The 22,073-nt window shown below is 33.5% G+C and overlaps 2 protein-coding genes across 2 annotated transcripts; both read left to right on the forward strand.

Annotated features, from left to right (window-relative positions):
* Window positions 1-912: 912 nt before the first annotated feature.
* Window positions 913-7,204, forward strand: LOC115976302 (probable mitochondrial-processing peptidase subunit beta, mitochondrial). The gene is made up of 9 exons (XM_031097502.1): window positions 913-1,702; window positions 2,647-2,811; window positions 2,977-3,114; window positions 3,214-3,365; window positions 3,492-3,600; window positions 4,196-4,294; window positions 5,899-5,964; window positions 6,424-6,531; window positions 6,658-7,204. Exons 1-9 carry the CDS (start codon window positions 1,034-1,036, stop codon window positions 6,742-6,744), a joined length of 1,593 nt encoding a protein of 530 aa, XP_030953362.1. The 5' UTR covers window positions 913-1,033; the 3' UTR covers window positions 6,745-7,204.
* Window positions 7,205-18,334: 11,130 nt separating this feature from the next.
* Window positions 18,335-21,703, forward strand: LOC115976303 (biotin carboxyl carrier protein of acetyl-CoA carboxylase 2, chloroplastic). The gene is made up of 7 exons (XM_031097503.1): window positions 18,335-18,770; window positions 19,882-19,935; window positions 20,026-20,186; window positions 20,296-20,617; window positions 20,809-20,880; window positions 21,224-21,289; window positions 21,417-21,703. Exons 1-7 carry the CDS (start codon window positions 18,606-18,608, stop codon window positions 21,438-21,440), a joined length of 864 nt encoding a protein of 287 aa, XP_030953363.1. The 5' UTR covers window positions 18,335-18,605; the 3' UTR covers window positions 21,441-21,703.
* Window positions 21,704-22,073: the final 370 nt, after the last annotated feature.

The raw sequence follows: 22,073 nt of genomic DNA on the forward strand, positions 1-22,073 counted from the left end.
CTATATTATATATGGGACCAGAACCACAAGACAAGCTTTTGAATGCAAAAATTTCTCACTTATATATATATATATATATATATATATATATATATATAACCAAAGTCTCTGAAACTCCCACAATTATTTGTTTATATTGTACATGGCAAATAAAACATCTCTATTTTTTTTGGAAAAAAATCAAAACTGCAACCTATGTCTTTCAGCCTAGGGAACGATAAATTTTTATTTGGTATGTTATATATAAATTTATTGAATTTGGTTTGGTTTTGAAGTAGAATTTGGAGATTCTATAAATTTTGAAGTTTTAACTCTTGGGGTTTTTGGTATTTGCATCTCAGTAGGTTGATCTTAATTCCTCATCTTAAATGTTTTTTTATTTAGGTTCATGTGATATTTTGTTTTCTTATTAAAAGTTATGATTTTTGGCTAATTAATTATTTTTTTTGAATTAATTTCAATTAATTATTTGTTTGGATTCAGCATAAAAGATAATAGAATTAGGTATTATAATTTTGATATTGTTCTATATTTTATATTGTTTATATTGTAATTACTACGAGAAAGTCATATTGTTATTCAAATTTGAAATTTAGTGTGTCTTTCTCATATCATGGTCTTTGTTTATATATTTTCAGTTTATATTAGTTTTGAGTGTATGTGTATATATAACTATTGAAAGTTTTGCTTTATTAATTTAAGAATTGTAAATTATTTTGTATGCACTTGCAATTCAATAACTTTCAATGAAATTTGTTTCAAATATTGCCTAACTAATAATATAATTTGGATTCATTTCAAAAAAAAAAAAATATATATATATATATATATAATTTGGGTTTTATAGTTATTTTTTAATAAAATCCGAAAAAAAAAAAAAACCTCATAAACCCAAAACGACATCGTACTGTTCCTAACTTGGCACACCATCACTCTTGAATATCTCAAATCTTTCTTCAATATCTTCACAAGACTCTTCTCCGCTCAAACCCTAGAGAGAGAGAGAGAGAGAGAAAGTCTCAGTGAGCGAGTCATGGCGATGAAGCACCTCTTGTCTCTATCTCGCCGGTCCCACCGGGCGGTATCATCAGCTCTATCCCAGACCGTCCGATCATCCTCAACCTCACCCGCGATCGCCACACCTTCATCAGCTCCAGCCGCCTCCCCTCCTCCGCCAACTGCCATGATCTACGACCGCCTAGCCGAAGCCATCAAAGCCAAGATCAAGCAGCTCGACAACCCGGACCCCCGGTTCCTCAAATACGGGTCGCCCCACCCGGAGCTAACGGACCACACTCGGATCCTCTCGGCTCCGGAGACCCGCGTAACCACCTTGCCTAACGGTCTCCGCGTCGCCACCGAATCGAACCTGGCTGCGAAGACCGCCACCGTCGGGGTTTGGATCGACGCCGGGTCGAGATTCGAGACCGATGAGACCAACGGCACGGCTCATTTCTTAGAGCATATGATATTTAAAGGGACGGAGAAGCGGACCGCGAGGCAGTTGGAAGAGGAGATCGAGAATATGGGAGGTCATCTCAATGCCTACACTTCGAGAGAGCAGACCACATACTATGCTAGAGTCATGGACAAGGACGTGCCTCGGGCGCTCGATATCTTGGCTGATATCTTGCAGAATTCGAAGTTTGATGATAACCGCATCAACCGCGAGCGCGACGTGATTCTCAGGGAAATGGAGGAGGTAAAAGGTCTATGCCAATGTTTTGGATATGGGTTTTACAGCAAAAATATCATAACCTAAGTTTTGTTCAATTAAAGATAGATAAATTACGAAACTTGCAATTGCATATAAGTGGGTTTTTGCTTATAAATTGTACGTGCACACATTCATATGATTTTGAGTCAAAGTATGGTACATTCAATGGTAAAACTTAGATACAGTTGTTTAGGTGTAGTATTTAGGTTTCCTAATTATAACTTGTGCATACAAGCACACGTGATTTTGAGTTATATAGGTTCCTCAATTAAATTCAAACATCAAAAAAGATAATACTGTTTAATTATCCTTGGTAATGATAATACTGCTTGTGTTTCATTGGTCAGTGCAGTCACGTGTTTACGTTTAACTGGGGAATCTAATGTACAGCACGTAACAAATTGTTTCTAAGTCTTTTTTTTTTTTTTTTTTTTGCAATTTCAAATTAGTTTGAGGTGTCTCTCTGCTGTCTTAAAGTAGTGGTATGATGGATGAACAAGAAAGACTGCTATTGCAGGAGTTGAGGAACTAAGATTGTGTTTGGAAAGTGGTGAAACCCACAGCTTATTAGAGTTTTTAGCTTATTTTTGCTACGATTACATGGGTCTCATTGCACTTGTTGGTACTATTCATGGGTATCACTGTACTAGCTTTTAGCTTTTTTCTACCATACTCCGCAAAAAAATTTCAATTTTAGCTAAATAAGCTGTTCTCAAATGGACATCGAATTTTTCGTATACTATTTAACTGATATTTGGAAGATTAATATCCAATACCTTACTGTAATTTAATTAGTTTGCTAAATGCTAACACAAATTCTGTACATTTAAGGTGTTTGATTACTTGTTAAGATCGTAGTGATCTGGCTGGTGCTTTTTTTCTATATTGCTTCTTATGATTAAAGGTTTTATGTCATGTAACTGTTGCAGGTTGAGGGGCAAACTGAGGAAGTTATTTTCGATCATTTGCATGCGACTGCATTTCAGTACACTCCTTTGGGTAGAACTATTCTTGGACCTGCTCAAAATATTAAGACAATCACTAAAGATCATCTCCAGAGCTATATACAAACACACTATACAGCTCCCAGAATGGTATGCAAAAATCTGTTGACTTCATCAGTTTTCTGCTCATATATAGTGGATCCTTAGGATTGGTGAAGATGTTGTCTTCGGTTTAGTTCTATTGGATTTTGCATTGATTTGCAAGGCATGCTTTGGGAACTTATGCTAATGGGTGTTTTATTTGGGATCTATCAGGTCATTGCTGCTTCTGGAGCTGTGAAGCATGAGGAAATTGTTGAGCAAGTAAAAAAATTGTTCACAAAGTTGTCATCAGATCCCACCACAGCTACTCAGTTAGTTGCAAAAGAACCAACGGATTTTACTGGTTCCGAGGTGGGGGAGACATATCTTAAGTACACTGTAATCTCTTCTTATTCCCAATAACAATTATTTCTTTAATATATTAAACTTTATTAATGTTGTAAAAACCAGGTTAGGATAATTGATGATGATATTCCTTTGGCACAATTTGCGGTTGCTTTTAGCGGAGCATCTTGGACAGATCCAGATTCCATTGCTCTGATGGTCATGCAGGCTATGTTGGGTTCATGGAACAAAAGTGCCAGTGGAGGAAAGCACATGGGGTGAGCTCTTTTTGAGAACTAAACACCTTTATGGCACATAGATTTCTAACTTGGGCTACTTGAATTCATCAACAAAATTTTCCTTTTTAAGCACATGCATTGATAATTTTGATAATCTTTAAACAGTTCTGAGCTTGCACAAAGGGTTGGCATTAATGAAATTGCAGAGAGCATGATGTCTTTTAACACCAATTATAAAGACACTGGTCTATTTGGTGTTTATGCTGTTGCTAAGGTGATGTCTGCTACCCTAGCTTTTAACAGAATATAATATGCATTCAGCTGCCTTTTGAATACTCATTATTCTCTTTGATGACAAAATGTGGACAAGAAAGTTTAGTGCCTATTGAGTTATTGTAACTTTTTAAACCTTGTAAAGTTCACTAGCCAGCCAGGACTTCTTCAGGCTTTGTCATTAGATTGTTTTTATATTCAACTTTTTTTTAATTGATTCCTATTTTGTCATATTTCTTTTTTGGGTCTTCTGTTATCAGTGGTTTTTCAATTTATCCCTTGAAATTTTGCTTTAGTTTGTAACAAATATAGTGACTACTGATGTAAGATTCAGTTTGAGGTTGTGATGACTGCTTGTCTGGTTGTTTTGTCCCTAGACATGCCTTTGTGTATGTGTATATGTTGATATTTTAAGTGGTATTTAGAAGAGATGCTGCTATTGTTTGTATTCTGTACCTTTCAATCAGCAACTGCAAGTTTGTTGGATAGTCATGTATATATGAGCCTTTCAATTTTTTTTATAAAAAAATGCATTGTCACAGATATCTGATTTTTATTATTATTATTATTTTTGGTTTGCTATCTTATTATTTCAGCCGGATTGCCTGGATGATTTAGCATATGCAATAATGTATGAGACAACCAAGTTATGTTATCGAGTTTCTGAAGCTGATGTAACTCGTGCACGTAATCAGGTAGCCACCAATGCTTTCATTTTATGTTGATATAAGATATATATATATATATATATATAATCAAAATTGTTTTAGTCAATTTAAATAGTGATTGCTAGCTTTTTCCCATTCTCCGTAGAATGTTTATTTAAACTAATCATTGGTTGCAAGAGGCGCCATTTATTTACAATTGACCATTAAGCGGGACATATTCCTAAGACATGTCAGATTGTTATTCCTAATGATGATTGACCATTATGGCACTCGATCAATTTTTCCATTCTTTTTCCAGATGTTCACAAATAGACTATAGTCTCCCATTGATGTCTTGTTACATGTCAGATTGTTACTCTTTTTTATGCATTTTCAGTTGTATCCTTTTGTTTATCATCCTGTTCCATAAAACTGTATGCTTCTCTTTTCAAAAAACATGAGAGAAAGGTCAGTTTAATGTGGTATACCTTTGGTCACTCAGTAATAGCTGTCTATATTACTTTGTCCTAGGGTAATCATATAATCCAGACCTCTGTTTTTTACTATTTGATGTTCACACTAAAAGCTAGTGGAATACTGCACAAAAGGGGAGGAAAAAAATAGTAAAAAATTATCTAATGACAAGTATGATAACTTTGATCAAGTGTTGTTTAATCCAGTGGTTAACTAAGAGAAAAAGACTTTTTCCAGGTTGATAGTGTACATGAAGTAACTAGCAAAGCAAGGCTGGATTTTTATTGCCTTTTCTTAATCTTTCTACTTTAGACTTTAATATTACACTTGGCCATCTCATAACATGGAACATGTGCGCTTTTCATGATCATTATGAAATATTTTAAGTCTATTTGATAATATATTTTTTTATATAAATAATGAATTTTATAAGACCAAAAAAGAGATTCATCCAAGATTGGGACAAAACCATCAAGCAAATTACATACTTGGTAATATTAATTTGAGCCTACTTGACTTTCAACTTTAGCAGCTTTGATTCCTTCTGGAGTGGAGTTATTTACTTGAAGTTTACATGATTTAATGGGTTGTATGTTTGAATTGTAAAGTTGTAAGGAAGACTAAGAATTGCTGGACATATGGGATGGAAGTTTTCGATCTTGCATAATGAAGATATAGTCATATTCATGATCAATTTATGATAAGAATGCACATTACATTAATAGTAAAATGTGAGAGAACTGTATCTGAATTTGTAGTGTTTCTGGTCTCTCTGTTACTGCTGTGTTCTCCATGGCAATAACCTGAAAATTTTATTTGCCTTATGTTTAATAATTACTTTCATTGGGTTGTTAGATGATAATGTTAACAGATACTACCAAGCAAAACAAATAATAATAATAATAACAGATATTTCCTAAGAGTTAATTTATATTCCTCCACAATATAGTATTATTGATGCTAACAGTGGTAGGTAGAGTCAAATTCTAGATGCGTGCACATGAATTTTCTCAATCTCATTGCTGTTTTGCAGATCTCACTTAAATGGGGTTAAGAAAGGTCTTGATTATCATGTGTTAATTTGTTTCTGTATAAAAATTTGTTGAGGTTCATGTTTGTCCTCTATATAAGTTAGTATTCCTATAGCCGCTGCTACTTACTGGTATCTTTTGTTGCAGTTAAAATCTTCTCTTCTGCTGCACATAGATGGGACAAGTCCTGTAGCTGAAGATATTGGGCGCCAGGTGTGACTCTTTTCTTATTAAAACAATATATAAGAGAAGACAGTTATTCGTTTATGTTTTCGTTGTTGTATTCTAAGCCTAAGGATAATAGGTAATATGGAAACACTGCCAAGCAGAAAGAACTTAACTTTTTTGTGCAGTCTTTGTGTTGTTTAATTTGAACTGAATCATATCATTTGAGGAACTGATTTGACCTCTCAGTTGGTCAGTTTGATTTCTTCACTGGGTGCTTCCTTAGTTCAACATGCATCTTGTTTCTTGCTTGATGTATGTTCTCTCAAACCCCATTTTGGAATATCGATCCCCTATGATTTAGTGGCTAATTAGATAATTTGGAAAGGTGATGTGTGACTTCTATATGTTGGCGACCACTGTATATGTCATATATTACTGGAAATCCCTTCTGTGCTATACATATAATTGCTAATTATATCTTTGTTGATATGCCAATGCATGCAGCTACTTACATACGGCCGAAGAATACCATTTGCAGAGTTGTTTGCCAGAATTGATGCTGTTGATGCAAGCACCATTAAACGTGTTGCAAACCGATTTATTTGGGACAAGGTAAGGACTATAACCTACTAACTAACTGGCTTAATCAAACTCAGAATAATTAATGGAACTTTTTGGCCAGTCCAATGTTCAAATTTTGATTTTGAAGTTGTCTTCGTCCATTGTTTGGTTTGGCAGGAAATTGCAATTGCTGCCATGGGGCCCATCCAGAGTTTGCCTGACTACAACTGGTTCAGACGCAGGACCTACTGGAACCGCTACTAGTTTGCTTTTCATTTTTTGTTTATTTACTCATCATTATCCTTTCTGGGGTCTGATCTTGGATAATTTGTTCCATTTTACAAATCAATTGCCCATGGAGAGCAGTCAGGGCCTGGCATTTTGATTGATTTGTTTAGGTCTTGTTTTTGTAACGTTTTATATTTTACAGAAATAAGTATGCCGCCATCAATGTTGCGATTGTGAATTAGAAGACACCGTCCCCCCACATGGCTCTAAGCTAAATTCAAAGTGGTTTAACCTGGCATTAATGTGTCAGCTGATATTATTTGATTTTCTTGTGAGTTCCGACAGTTACTCAAAGCTTTTAGTGGTATCTTAGAACATAAAAGCAAATGTATTCTTCTGCCAAATGAATGCGGTATTCTCTTTCATCCCCATTTATTATAATATGTTTCAAATGATACAGTTTTTTATTTGACTTTAAAATGTCAAGCATTAATTTCAAATCTGCCTTTGTGTTGTATGCATGATGGGTATTGGAGTTGTATTCTTTTTCGGAAACTATTGTGATGATTTCAACTTTCCTTTCTAAGGTGAAGGTGCTCTTAACATTTGAGTTTGATGAGCTGCAAGCAAATAATAGGTAAGACAAATAATTATCAAAAAAAAAAAAAAATTAAGACACTATATAAATCTGTATGACGATATCTATATCTGCACCTGTTAGTTCACAGTAATAACTAATAAACAAAGATAAAATCTTGACCACCGCACGGTGATCTGATGAGAGAGAGAGAGAGGGAGAGAAAGGTGATCTGAGAGAATTGAAGAGAAGTGAGGATGAGAGAGTTGAACTGCAGTTCGAATGGCTTTAAGCCATCTTGGCCGTCAATTCAGTAGCTTGTAAAAAATGAATTGGTAGCTTGGCCATGATTAACCGGGTTGATCAATCAGTTCGGCCTGATTTTAAGACCGCGGTTATATTTCTAGGAAGGCATTTGTGGTTGGCACACCGATTTTTAACCTGTAGGCCTAATTTTATGTACTAGAGTCTAGAAGAAGAAGAAGAAAAAAAAAGAGTTAAATTATATAATTTGGTCCTTCAAAAGGGTCTGTTTGATTTTGTTCTTTCATATATTGTTTTTAGAAAATTTATTTTTGCTGTCTCAATTTTTTAAAATGTAACAATTTAATCTCTCCCTCTATTTTCCCTTCATGTACACTAACGAAATGCTCCTCATATTAAAGGGATCAAAATTGAATTAACCCCCATATTTTAAGAAATTAAAAATGAAAGTAAGAAATGGATGGAAAGTAGTTTGAGAAACGGAATTCTTTTCTTTTTAAAGTTTCAATGACTAAATTAGAACTCTTAGATTAAGGAACCAAAATTGCACAAACCCCATAGGTAAGAGAAAAAAATATAATTTTCCCAAAATAAATAAAATTCTAGTGGCTACAAGTTGAATATGTTTCATAAAAATTTAGTTGATTACAGAATAATTAAAATAAAATTTTAAATTTCTAACCATCGTTACAAGGACAATATTAATTTAGTTGCATACTTGTAGTATTTCTTTGACTTTGTGCGATGCATGGATACACGGTTTAATCAAAATTTTATCTAAAAAAGACATTTACAAATATTATCAAAATAATTAGTGAGTGGCTTAAAACCCTAAATTAACTTCCCATAAAAATTATTTTAAAAAAAAGCCATAAATTAACTATCAAGATATACATATATCGAGCCACTTAATGCAGGGACAATAATAGCTTGCAAGTTTTATTATATTAAAATATACAATATTGTTAACTGAGTTTCAAAATTAGAATAATATTTTTAAACTTCTCAAGATGACAGAACTGTTCAATATAGCATCTTCTCTTCGCTCTCTGCTGAAACACTAGTTGACAATGCTGCTGATGCCTCTGCTATTAAACACATAGAATTCACCGAAAAGATGGAAGCTGCAATGCGAGTTGTTGATTGTTGTAATGGTATCTTTTGTTTATATGAGTCATATGAAAAAACTTTTCTATGGAATCCTGCGACTAGAGAAGTGAAGGCTCTCCCAGAATCCAATATCACCAAGGGGAAAGGACTTCAAAGTCATACTTTTATGCATGCTGGAATTGGGTTTGATCCCAACACTAATGATATCAAGGTGATAAGAAATGTGGGAAGCAAATTTGGTGACAAATTTGAAATATACACCCTAAGTACTGATTCTTGGAGACAACTATAAAGAGGAAAAATTACCGACATATCACAAGCTGACACGTCTTTGAAACTTGATTCCTGCAGAGCTTTTGTACTTCTGAGTGCTTCTGAAATCTTCTTTGATGCTGCTTGTGCTCTAGATGGGTTGGTCCTTTAAATGCCTTAGGAAGACTTCTATTTATAGGAGTTTGGGGATGGGTGAGCGACACGTGGCGAAGTCTGATTGGTGACACATGTCACAACTTGATTGGTCCGTTTATGTCATCACTTACACGCACAGTTCTTAAAAATATGAGACTAGCCCCATAGCTCTGCATGCTATACCCAACCAACATCTTCACCTCTTCCCCATCAGACACAATACCGATAGATCAAATGAGTTTGAATGAAATTGACCATCTTTTCGTTCTTCACTTCCCTAAGGGGCACAACTACCACCCACTTCAAGAAGTAATCAGTTGCGGCCAAGATGTACAAATGGCCAAGGGTTTGTTGAAGCATGTTGGTAGGAGTGTACATTTTTGGCTTTTCAAGAGCTTGGGTGAGCACTGTAATTTCAGAAAATTGTATCACACATTCATCAATACAAATTCGCATTTGTGAAACTATCTTACTTGTTTGATTTATTTCAAACTAGAAATTTAGTCGTCTACAACAACTTCATGATGTTCCTGAAACTCTGAGTATGCGGCATTGCAAGTATCCATTGATGAGCACATGCATAAATGGTTGGTGTCATTGGTTGGCGGGTGGGATGCAAAGGATGATGAAAACTGATTCGATTATTTCATCCAAACAATACCATTGCCAGATTGTGATGACTATATTTATTATTGGCATGGAACTCCTGGTGTCTTGAATGAATCAATTAATTGTTTCCATATTTAATACATGGAAACATTCGAGTTTTGACTTATGGGTGATGCATGAATATGGTGTTAAGGAGTCTTGGAGTAAAACTCATAAGGTTGTACCCATTAGCGGTGTTGAGAAGCTTTGGGGGTTTTGGAAGAATTTTAGATTGTTGCTGATGACCATGAAAGGGCGGTTGGTATTGTATGATCCTACTTCCCAAAAAATAAAGGATGTTCAAATTGATAATGGACCTAATGGGTGGATACAGTTAAAAGGCTTTTACCTATACGTGAAGAGTCTTTTTTACTTAAAGGGAAGACGGGGTAGCAGATAATTTGGAATGAACAACGCTTAATTTTCCTTTGCTTTTTTGTTTATGGTAGATCAATAGCTCTAGAGAACAGGTTTATATTTTCTAATTTCCTTTGGTGCTACATATATGTACTATATGTTTGTGTTGGATTTTGATTATTTTTTGAGTCATGCTAACAAGTGCGCTTATGGCATTAATTATCAATCTATTTTAAGAAAGTTTTGACACAACTTTTATGGGAAATGAAAAAAGCTGTCAAAACATCAATTGCCTTTTTTTTTTTTTTTTTTTTTTTTCATAAAAACTTTCTTTAAATGAATTATTAATCAATACTCTTAAGGGCATTTGTTAGCATTTTCCTTATTTTTTTTTATTTGTTATTTATTATGTGTTTCTAGATATTTAAGTTCACATGTTTTAGTGATACTAGCCTCACTAAAACAAAATCCACATTAACCAAAGCAAAATCCACAATAACCATTGATTGCAAAAAATAATACTCTTTCATGATTCCACCCAAATAGTAAAGGTGTATAGACCGAGTTCCTGAAAATGAAAGAAATTAATTCACCAAAACAAATTAATATCTACCTAAATATAAATACAATAACATTGGTGGTAATGATTCATCTTCTCCATTTGACTTTAGAACTGTCAATGTAGAAGAGAAATGCACACTTTCAAACCAATAAAATGAAAATATAATATTAAAAAAAAAAAAACTAATTGAAATAGACTTGAAAATATAATATATCGGTTTCTCAAAAAAATAAAACTAATAAAATGAAAATATAATATAAAAAATAACAAAAAAGAAGATAACAAGACATATCCCAAACCCTCACAGTCTCATCTTTACTCTTTATATAGGAAACATGCCTCTTTGAAAAGAAAGATTGTGATGAAGTGAGAAAAAAAATTGTGGAGATCAAAGGAACTATAGAAATAGACTTGAGAAAGAGATAAAAAAGAAAGATTAAAAAAAAAGAAGCGTAAGACTAATAAAACCATTACCAAAAAAAAAAAAAAAAACATAAATTAACCAATTAATAATTTCAGCAATATCAATAGAAACAAATCTTTCTAAAATATGAGATGGTGATGAAGTGAGAAAAAAGTTGAGGCAATCCAAAAGCCTGTGCAAAGAAAAACTAAAAAGAGACGTGTGGTTTTATTTAAATAGATATGGTGTGTGCTAATTTTTAGAAAAAAAGATGTGTCAAACTTTTAAAATTTATTATAACCATTTAGAAAAAAAATTAAGGCCAATTCAAAAAAAGAAAAAAGAAAAAAAGAAAAAGAGAAAAGTGAAAACGTGGAAGGAATTCAAATATCTTAATATTTAATTTATAAAAAAAATATTTTAATACTCAATTTGAAAACCAACAGAGTAGTCCTATTTTGTTGGTAATGTTTTAGAAATGTATTTTTACCGGATTGTCCTTTAGTTTTGTCTCTACTTAAACTTAGGATTTAGAAGTATTTTTAAACCACCATAATGTCCATCCCAAACAGGGAAAACCCCTTAAATAGTAGTATAAATAAGCTAGAGATACTTCAAATCTTATTTTACATAAACTTCTATAAATTGATGTGTCAAAATTTAAACACAATAAAAAAAAATAATTAAAGAATTTATTTTTCATGTTATTGATGTAGTACCAATATATTTACTAGTCACAGACCCACACAATGCGAGAAAAAATTTGATAATTTGTTTTTTTGTTAAGTGAAAAATTAAAATATTATATGGGACTTATAAGTGTAAATACCATACCCTTCTTAAAAATGGTGTAATTATTTTCTAACGAATTATAGTTTATACAACGTTCCTAAATTAAGCTATCTATATTTATTATTTGAAACTGTTTTAAATTTTGTAAGTTTTTTTTTTTTAACAAAATATAATGCATTTTACTTTCAATTATTGTCTAAGGCGAGATTTTTTTTTTTTTTTTTTTTAATATATATATACAAGATAGAATTTCTACTGTAGTCTAATCTAAGTATATATGTGTATGAAACTCTCTCCTGGAAACTTGAACCCCGACCCTTTCCCCCCACATCCCACAAGCACTTATACTTGGTGGAGTGACCACCGCACCAAGGGTGCACGGTAATAGGGCGAGATATTTTGAAATAATGTAATGTATGGTTAGAATTTGTGTGGTTAGAATTTTTTTCTAATATTCCTTACAAACGATTCATTCTCTATACATTTTAAATGGTCTAAAGATGAAGTAGATAATACAAGACTTTAATAATATAAGAAAAATGCAATTTTATTAAGAACCTACCAATATTATGCTGAGAATGCAACAAAATTGTCAATGAAATAGCTCATCTTTCTAAACAAACTTCTAAAGCATCACCAAACTGGACAAAATGGATCGAAATGGACCAAAATGGATTGAAGTAGACCGAAGTGGACCAAATGGACTGAAGTGAACCAAACTAGACTGAAATGCTACGCTAATGTAGCTCAATAGGAGCGTAAAATAATAAATGTCACGCTTAAGCTTTTGGTTCTTACAAACGGTTCATCCTCTATACGTCTTGAATGACCTAAAGATAAAGTAGATATAAGTAAATTCATCACTTATATTAGGAAGAAAATAAATACAAGACTTTAATAACATAAGAAAAATGTAATTTCATCAAGAACCTACCAAAATTATATTAAAAAGGTGACACAAATGAAGCAGCTCATCTTTCTAAACAAACTTCCAAAGCATCACCATATTAGACCGAATTCACCAAACTGAAAGAAATAGATTGAATGGACAATGGACTGCATTGGCCCTAATTGGACCAATTTGATAAGTTGATTTTTTTTTTGTACTTTCCTATTTTTTATTTTATTGAACTATATTTAAAATTTAAAAATCTATTGATTTTTTTTTTTTTTTCAATTGAGAGAGAGAAAAAAAATACATATTATTATAAGAATCAGGTGCCAGGCCTTATGTCATGTGGTCAGCCTTAATGTTTCTACTTCCTCTTTCTTTTCCTCGAGGGAAAAAAAAAATTACAAAATTTTATACTATATGAATCTCACATGATTATAGTTGAAACCTCTCTCTCTCTCTCATTGAACAAAACCTCAGTGTCACTTGCAAAGAAACGTGGCTTGGGGAGGGACATGAAAGTTTGTGTATAAATGAATACATTGCGTTGCTCTCTACCGATCATTGTCAACTTTTTTTTTCTTCACCAATTATAATTTTGACATCAAATTAGTAAGAGATTAGTCAATGTAGAGGGTGACAATGTCATGCCTATTTTTAAAGAAAATATTCAACATCTTGAACTATTTGCAATCCCACCACAACTTCAACCAAATAGTTATTAGTTATTATACAAGAATAGCCATTTCTATTATGGAATATGTATGGTCTCATTCACTATAGACAACGATTCATGTATTCGTTATATGTAACAATTTTCTCACTCTCTCACATACCAAAAATTATTTTGTGCGTACACCCTTTATAGGGTTAGGCCTCTCACAAGCTTGTGTGTCCCATATACAGAACTTACATGCTTGCAAGTGACCCAATCCATGAAGGAGGGTGCACGAAGCATGTAACAAGAATCACGCTATGTAAAAGAGTAGTTACATATATACATTAAGTAACACTAGTCTCATCACACACATACTTCACACGTGTGATGTGACTCTTTTTTTAATTTTTGGTTTTAGTGTCATAATTTTCTATTTAAAATCCTATATGCACTTCATCTATTTAATAGTTGATACCATACTTCTTCTGTTGTTTTGGTTCGTCAAAAATTCATAGCCTAAACTCTTGACCTGAAAAAAGAATTAAGATTATTACCTTAAAAGGTATAAAAAGAAAAGAAATAGAAAGAAATCAAAATATCGACCATAAACCCAACCCAAAGTAAATTTAACCAAGCAAAGGAAGAAAGAAACAATATAATAAAAAAAACATTTACATTGAGTAATATTTATGTATTTTCATTTTATTCCAAAAAATAAAAAATGTAATTTCATTTTGAAATGACCATACCTAATCAATATATAGGGTTGATGGTTGAGAAAAATTACCTGTGACATTTGTTTTGAACATAATACCTCAACACAAAAATGTTGCAATTGCATTGCCAGGTATATAAGAAAAAATACAACTATTATAAAATGTCAAAGACTAAGGGTCCGTTTGGTTGGAGGAGTGGAAAAGTAGGAGGATGGAAAAGTGAGAGGATAGAAAATATTTAGTTTTTCCTCTTGTGTGTTTGGTTGGAGGGGTGGAAAAGTGAGAATATGGAAAACTCTTTTGTTTGGTTGGAGAGAAAAAGGAAATGATGGAAAATATAATTAATATAAATTGATTATTATATCCTTGTTATATAATAGGTAAGAAATAGATTTATTTATAGTCATTAAATAATATAAAATTTACCACATTATATGTATAAATTTATGTTATTATAATGTAAACACGTCACATTGAAAAAAAAAAAAAAAAAAAAAAAGAGAACCTAGACTGCTAGATGTTGGTGTGTTATGAAGGTAAAATGAGAAGAGGTAAAAGTGATAAGAGCAACCGTATTAGTCTGTCTAAAAAATTCCGTCTATTTTATTAAAAAAAAAAACTTACTTTTTCTATTTTACACCATCATTTTTACAAAACACTCATATCAATTTATTTATTATACACACTTTTTATTAAAATAATATTTCTCTTTCCTTTTTCTATTATTTCCTACCTACCCCCACTTAACCCCCTCCTTCTTTTTCTGAGTCATAATACACTCCTTCATAGCATCTCCAACAGACTCTTCAAATTTTTGTACTGTTTGGAAAGTGAATAGTTCATTTTACATTTTGCCTACCTAATTTTTCAAATACACTTTCTAACAGACTCTCTATCCTTTTCTCTATCCCATTTAAATATTATATCTTCATTCTTTCTTTAATATTTCTTTTCTATCTTCTTTCATTTATCTAATTTTAATGAGAAGTGCTACATTCTTAACATTTTACAATATTTTCACAATAAATTATATGTGGTAAGTTATTACTGATTTTAATTTGACCACATCACTTAAATATTTTTTTTTATCCGTATTAGTTAGTAACAGCCCACCACTTAAGAATTATTATAAAAATATTGTAGTAGCATTTCTCAATTTTAATTTCTTATTCTTTATTTTATTTTTCCCTTATCTCTCTTTTTTTTTTCATCCACATGTTTCTTTTCTTTTTTTCTCCTCCGCACATTTCCCTCATCTCTATCTTCACTTTTCTTTTTTTCTTTTTATCTATAGCACTTCGTCTGGAGCTTTATCCTCTTATCTTCACTATTCTTTTTTCTTTCCTTCTCCTTTTCTTCTCTAGCACTTCGTCTGGAGCTCTATCTTCAATCTCCACATTTCTTTTTTCTTTTCTTCTCTAGCACTACATCTACTCCAAAGCATTCAAGAAGCACCACTACATGTCCTCCTCCCACCAAGGCTCAGATGGGTCAGCTTTGCTCTTTTTTTCTTTTTCTTTTTTTTTTCTTTTTTTTGATTGGTTTTAAAATTGGGATTTGAGTTTTTATTTTGATTGAGAGCTCCATCAATTTTGTATATCGGTTTGATTATTTATATGAATTTGTATATGGGTTTGATGAATTTGGATCTAGATTTAGAACGATTTTGATGGTTTTGTGGTGTGTCCATGATGATTTTGGGTTGGGTTTTCCGGTGAGTTTTGATTGATTTTGAGTTGGGTTTTCTAATTGCTTTTCCATTGATTTTGGGTTAATTTTCTGTGCTAGGTTGCGATGTTTGGTGGTGGTGTTGGGTTTGGCGGTTGGGTGGTTATTTTCTACTTCCTTCTTCTTATTCTGCCACTCTGGGTTGTTGTAGACGTTAGGAGAAGGTATTTGTGTAAAAGTTCTTTCACAGCACTTTTCTCTCCAGATTTTCCTCCCAATTTGGGAGGATGAAAATTGTGGGCCCGGGAGAGAAAATTTTCTCCTGGGTTTTCCTTCCTCCCCATTTTCCTTCTTTTGCCAAACAGTGGAAAACACTGTTTTCTACCCTATTTTCTTCCCTATGTTTTTCATCCTACCTATTTTCACCCCAACCAAACACAGTGTAAGATTTATAGACAAATTGATTTTTTATGTTTACTAATAAGAGTTGAGTCGAGATACAATTCTCTAATGGAAAAGAAATGGCATTGTTGTACAAATAATAAGGAAAAAACTACTTGATCATTTTAAGATGCAACTTCTCGTGGTAAGTTTTGAATTTGGATAACTTTAGTGGTGGGTTTGGAGGTGGAGTTTTGAGTTTTGAATTTGGATAGTTGTTTCATAATGGGTTAGGGTGGAGTTTTGGATTTGGAGATAGATATCCTCTCATTAGATTCTCTTAAAAAAATAAACAAATAAAAAGAGGAAGGAAGAAAAGAAAAGAAAAGAAGAAAAAGATATAATTTGGTCGTTGGCCCAATTTGCATTAAAAGAAAGACGCTTAACTTTATTATTATTGTTTTTTGAAAAATGCTACAACTACAAGTTTTGTCAAACAAAATTTCTCATATGTTTTTATATTGAGTGTAAATTTTGAAAATCTAACTGTTAGATTACATGTTCTTATTATATTCTTCATGCTTGCAAACTTTCAAGAATATCAAAGATCAATTGTTCTGTCATCAAACAAATGTTAGGCCTTGTTTGGATTTTATTTTTTCATCACTCATCACTCCTCACTCAATTTCCGTCACTCATCACTCAAAATACCCCACTCCCTACACCCAACCCGTTTGGCACCTTCACTCAGTTATGTTTTCAACCAAAAAAACTAAAAAAACTGGGACCCACACACTGACCCAATGTCAGTTGACTTTTCTCTCTCTCTCTTTTCCCTGCCTTTCCCCTTCGTTTTTCTCTTTATTTTCCCCTATTTTTCTCTGCTTTTCTCTTCATCCATGTTAACACATATTTTAATCAAGCCCACCATGATCCTTATTTTCATGCTTTTCCCATATCTACAATATAACCAAATGGCTATCTAGTATTTTTCTTTTCCAAAAACCCAAAAAAAAAAAAACCACCACTCCTTAAAAACTCCAAAACCCACCACAGCCACAACAGCAGCAATAGCAACATCAACATCAACAACAGCGACAACCTCGACGAAATCGAGAAGAAAAAAAAGGAATGGAAACCCAGGGAAAAAAAAAAGGAAAAAAAGAATCCAAGTCCAGAACTTCGCCGTCGTGTTCGCCGCGAGTTGGATGAGGTGGGGGCTCGGTCGGCGTGGTTGGGCAAAGGGGATGAAGTGTGATATGCTTGGATTTGGGAATGGAGAAGAGTTTCTGTGGGTTGGGTTTTTTGTGTGAAGGAAAAACTATTGGTGGGGATGTGAAAGGGGGAGCCAAACTTGACAAGGCACTGACAGTGGGTCTATATATGTGTGTTTAATTACAAAAATACCATTGAAAACTGAGTTTTGGAAACTAAAAACACCTAAAATGTGTTTTCAATTTCCATAACTCATCCCTCAAAAATTAGAGAATTGAGTGATGGAAACAAAAACTGGAAACAGAGTTATGAAAATCCAAACGAACTTCTCAGCCATAGGTCCCAACATTTTTGAGTTATGAGTTATGGAAATTAGAAATCCAAACACCCCCTAAAATTTCAAGTTTTTATAATTTAAAATTGTGTATAAAAAATAAGTTTATTAATCCAGTAGTAAATAACATCCGATTTGAACAATATTTGATATGCATGTGAAGAACATAAAAACATGAAATTCAACCGTTAAATTTTTCAAAATTCATACCCAAAAAAGAGAAATATGAGAAGTTCGAAGAATTGAAGAGAAACTTTGTTCACTTTTGTCACAACTTACTCATATGATAAGTTATGAGTGGTGGGTCCTAACTTCACCTCTCATAATTGGTCATGTAAATAAATTATGACAAAAGTTGTAATCTTAGCAATATATATTTTTTTTTAATTTATTTAAATGATGGAAAAGGCACATAACTTGTTGGGAGGTGATATTGATATTGGTACCCAACTCGCAACCTACTCCAAACGGCCGAAATAACTAAGCTTAAAACAGCAGCCGTTGATACTCTACTCCTCACATCAGCACCGTCAAATTTTTCAGAAAATCAAAATAACAGGGACCCACCATAGTAGTCCACGTCAAACTGGCACACAACACACTCGGAGTTGGGAGGGAAACACAAACCTCAGAGACAGATAGACAGCTCTTTTTGATTGATTGTTATTTGTTATGTACTTTGCTCACATCGTAAACATCGAAACCCCCCACAAACCCCAAATTATAAAATAAAATAAATACAACACAAAAATAGCACACAGAGTTTAGCCCCCATTTTGGTTTTGGATCCTCAGATTTCTCATATACTTATCTCATCGATCTCGCCGCCCACATTTCCCATTTAAACAACACACCCATCACCAACTCACCAAAACCAAACCCAAAACCAAAAAGCACTGATACAAAGTAAAAATGGCGTCGTCTACGGTGCCCTGTCCAAAGACCCTTTTGCTGCGACATTCCAATTCCACTAACCACACCCAGCCTAGACCCAAGCAGTCCTTGAAGCTGGTTTCTTTTCACCGTGGGTCGACTCCCAGACCCTCTTTGCTTTTCGGATCTTCGCTTCCTGACCCGGTTTGTTCTTATTCCCAATCTTCAATCTTGTCTCCATTTTCAATTTCATTTCGCACATTCTGGTCTTCTTATCCATTGTTTATATGATTTTTTTTTTCATATATTTCTTCTCGTTTTCATTCATATGTAGATTAGTTTTCATTTGTTTACTGATATCTAATTATTCGAATTGTATTGGTCAAGATATTGATTTTGAATTATTTTATTCTTATGTACCTCAATTATTAGTTCTTAGTTTTTTTAGGTGGATTTAAACCTGCAGAAGTGTCAATTAAGCTACAATACTCTCGGCAAAATTATTACTTCTTATTAAAAAAATAATAATTAAGCTAGACTTTATAATTTGGACAAAGTTTTCATCCAAATTTGGAGTAATTTCTTTCTTCAACCTACTATGTAGCGATTCATAAGACCATGAACTTATATTATTTAAACAAGTCGTATTACTTTTTTTAATTAAAAAAAAATCATGTGATGGTCATTTTGTAGTGGGATTGAGGAATTTTCCTTCAAACCGATTTGGAGATAAAATTTTTCCTTTTATTTTTATGTTTAACATGTATATATGAACCACGTTTGTTATGTGTCATACTTGAAGACATTTTTAGATATTAGTTAATCGACTAAAAACTAAAATTACCCTTTTCATGAGCTCTGACTTTTGGGACAGGTGATAATTTATCATTATATCAAAGTATGTAATCCTGAGTTCAAAATCTAGATTATAAAAAAAGAGTTCCAAATCTATCTCTCCACTATTACCCTTTCCAATCTCTAGTAGTTTATCAGAACTGAAAATTAAATGTGGTTTGTGGCACATACACCAAAAGAGTTTCACATGGTCATGATGTTAATGAATGTAAAACAGAAGTTATGGAAGAATGTGCAGTAAGGTCGTTGGTATATATATATTTTTTAATTTCTCAATGAGTGGTGAAATTCTCAATTGCTCGCTTTTAACCTGTCAAGTATCTTTGGCCTTATGGAAGGTTTTTGACTAACATCAATGCACACTACATGAATATTTTCTCGTACATGCAGTTTTGTTTATGATAGGCTAATTTTGCTGCCAAAAAAATCTTATTGTTTTGTTGATTATTGCGTTCTGCAGATCCCTAATTTGAAGCAATCCACTGTCTGGAAGGTCTGCGCACAGCTTAATGAGGTTAGATTGTTCTCAATAATCCAAAACCCAAAAGTTGTCTTTAAAATGAGATATAATCACAAGCATCTACTAAAGCTACTTTTATTCTAGGTAACTGCCAAGAAATCTTCAAATTCTGCACCCATACCTTCCACGCAGCCTGGAGTTGTATCGTCAGAAGGGAGAGATGAGTCATCGCATCCTGTACCAGACCCTAGTTCAGATGTATCATCAATCTCAGCATTCATGTCTCAAGTATCAGACCTTGTCAAGTAAGTCAAAGTGACTCTTGCATACACATGCTTGAATGCATTATTTGCTGTTTGATACATATTAGCCACATTGTGCTTTCTGTTGAAGTTATTTCATTTTCATGAGCAGACTTGTGGATTCAAGAGATATTTCAGAGCTGCAACTGAAGCAAATGGACTGTGAGCTCATAATTAGAAAGAAGGAAGCTTTGCAGCAGGCAGCACCATCTGCCCCTGTTGCTAGTATGCCACCACATCTAACCTATGCGACGCTTCCATCTCCACCACCACCAGCCACGGCAGCTGCTCCTGCAAGCCCTCCTCCTTCTGCACCAGCACCTGCCTTACCCGCACCTGCAAAGGCAAGCGCTTCATCTCATCCACCACTGAAATGCCCCATGGCTGGAACCTTCTATCGCAGTCCTGCACCTGGTGAACCACCATTTGTCAAGGTGAGTGTCTGCCTTAATGAGCTTACGACTTAAGGGTTTGTCCCTCAAAAGACATGGCAGATGAGAAATTGTGTGTTGAACAAGTTACTTGTGTGTTTATGAATGCCGATGTGCAATGTTTGTATATACTGCATTATTCAATATAAGGGATAAACAATATTCCCTCAAATCATAATCTTACCCTTTTTCAGGTTGGAGATAAAGTCCAAAAAGGTCAGGCCATCTGCATAGTTGAGGCCATGAAACTAATGAATGAAATTGAGGTACTTTCCCTCCTTCACTGTGTTCAAACCTACTTAGGCCGGTTCCTACATCATTTTCTTGATCTTTATTTATTCGTCTTATGGATGCTTTTTACAAGGATAAATTACTTATTGTTCCCGCTTCTCATAACAATTGAGCAAAACCCATCTTGGATTTGGAGAATTGTTATTGTCATTTCAATCAGAGAACATTGGCTTGAAGGAAAATCCTGAAGGATATTAAATTTATGTATGCATTGTTGTGGTAATAATATGCTAAATTTAATTGCCGCCTGATATGTTGCATTCCGCTCTGAGACTTCTAATGCGTGACATCTGCAATACTGATATTTTTGCCCTGCAGGCTGATCAGTCTGGAACAATAGCCGAGATTCTTATGGAGGACGGGAAACCAGTTAGCATAGACACGGTATTCTCTCTTTCTACACCCACCCATCCATACCCACATCCACATCCACACACAAACACCCGTACATTCACATATACCAAATTGTATGCTGCATCTATTTATCTGAATTCTGTCTTTATCCTTGCAGCCTCTTTTTGTCATTGTACCTTGAGTTACTAGGCGCAAGGCCCTTTCTCAAACTTGGTGGCAAATCACTCTTTTCAGTGTAATATTCATTGAATTTTCCCATTTAGTAATGCTTCTATTACACCGTAATTTTAATTTAATAATGGTCTTATACTCCTTGTGTGATTTATAAAACAAGGGAAAAGCTCTAGATTGTAAGAGGATTGATACTGGGCCATCGCTTCTGCCTAATTTTAGACAGCTTTGGCAAGTGTTTTATAAAGTTTGTTGTTTCTTGCATTTTTGAAATCTGCGTTATTTATTTATTTATTTGTTATTAATCTTTTAAAAATATTCTGGTGGGACCATTTATTGGATACCACCGAGCTACAGTCAACATCTAATATTAGAATCAGTGCGTCCCATTTTATGAAGGACATCAATAGAAGAAATTAGAATTTAGACATAAGGGTAAATCCATATCGCTGCACAACACAAGAAATCTTGATTGAAAAAAAAATGACATTTTATCATAGAAACGTGAACCTTGTCTAGTTTGTTAAATCAGGATCTAGTTAAGATTATGGGTTTTTGATTGTCGGATTGAACCAAGCATTGTAAGAATTTACAAATTATTAAAATATCTAAAAATAATTTTCCTTGAAAAAGTGAACGTGTT

This window comes from Quercus lobata, chromosome 2, assembly GCF_001633185.2.
Source record: "Quercus lobata isolate SW786 chromosome 2, ValleyOak3.0 Primary Assembly, whole genome shotgun sequence".
NCBI lineage: Eukaryota > Viridiplantae > Streptophyta > Magnoliopsida > Fagales > Fagaceae > Quercus > Quercus lobata.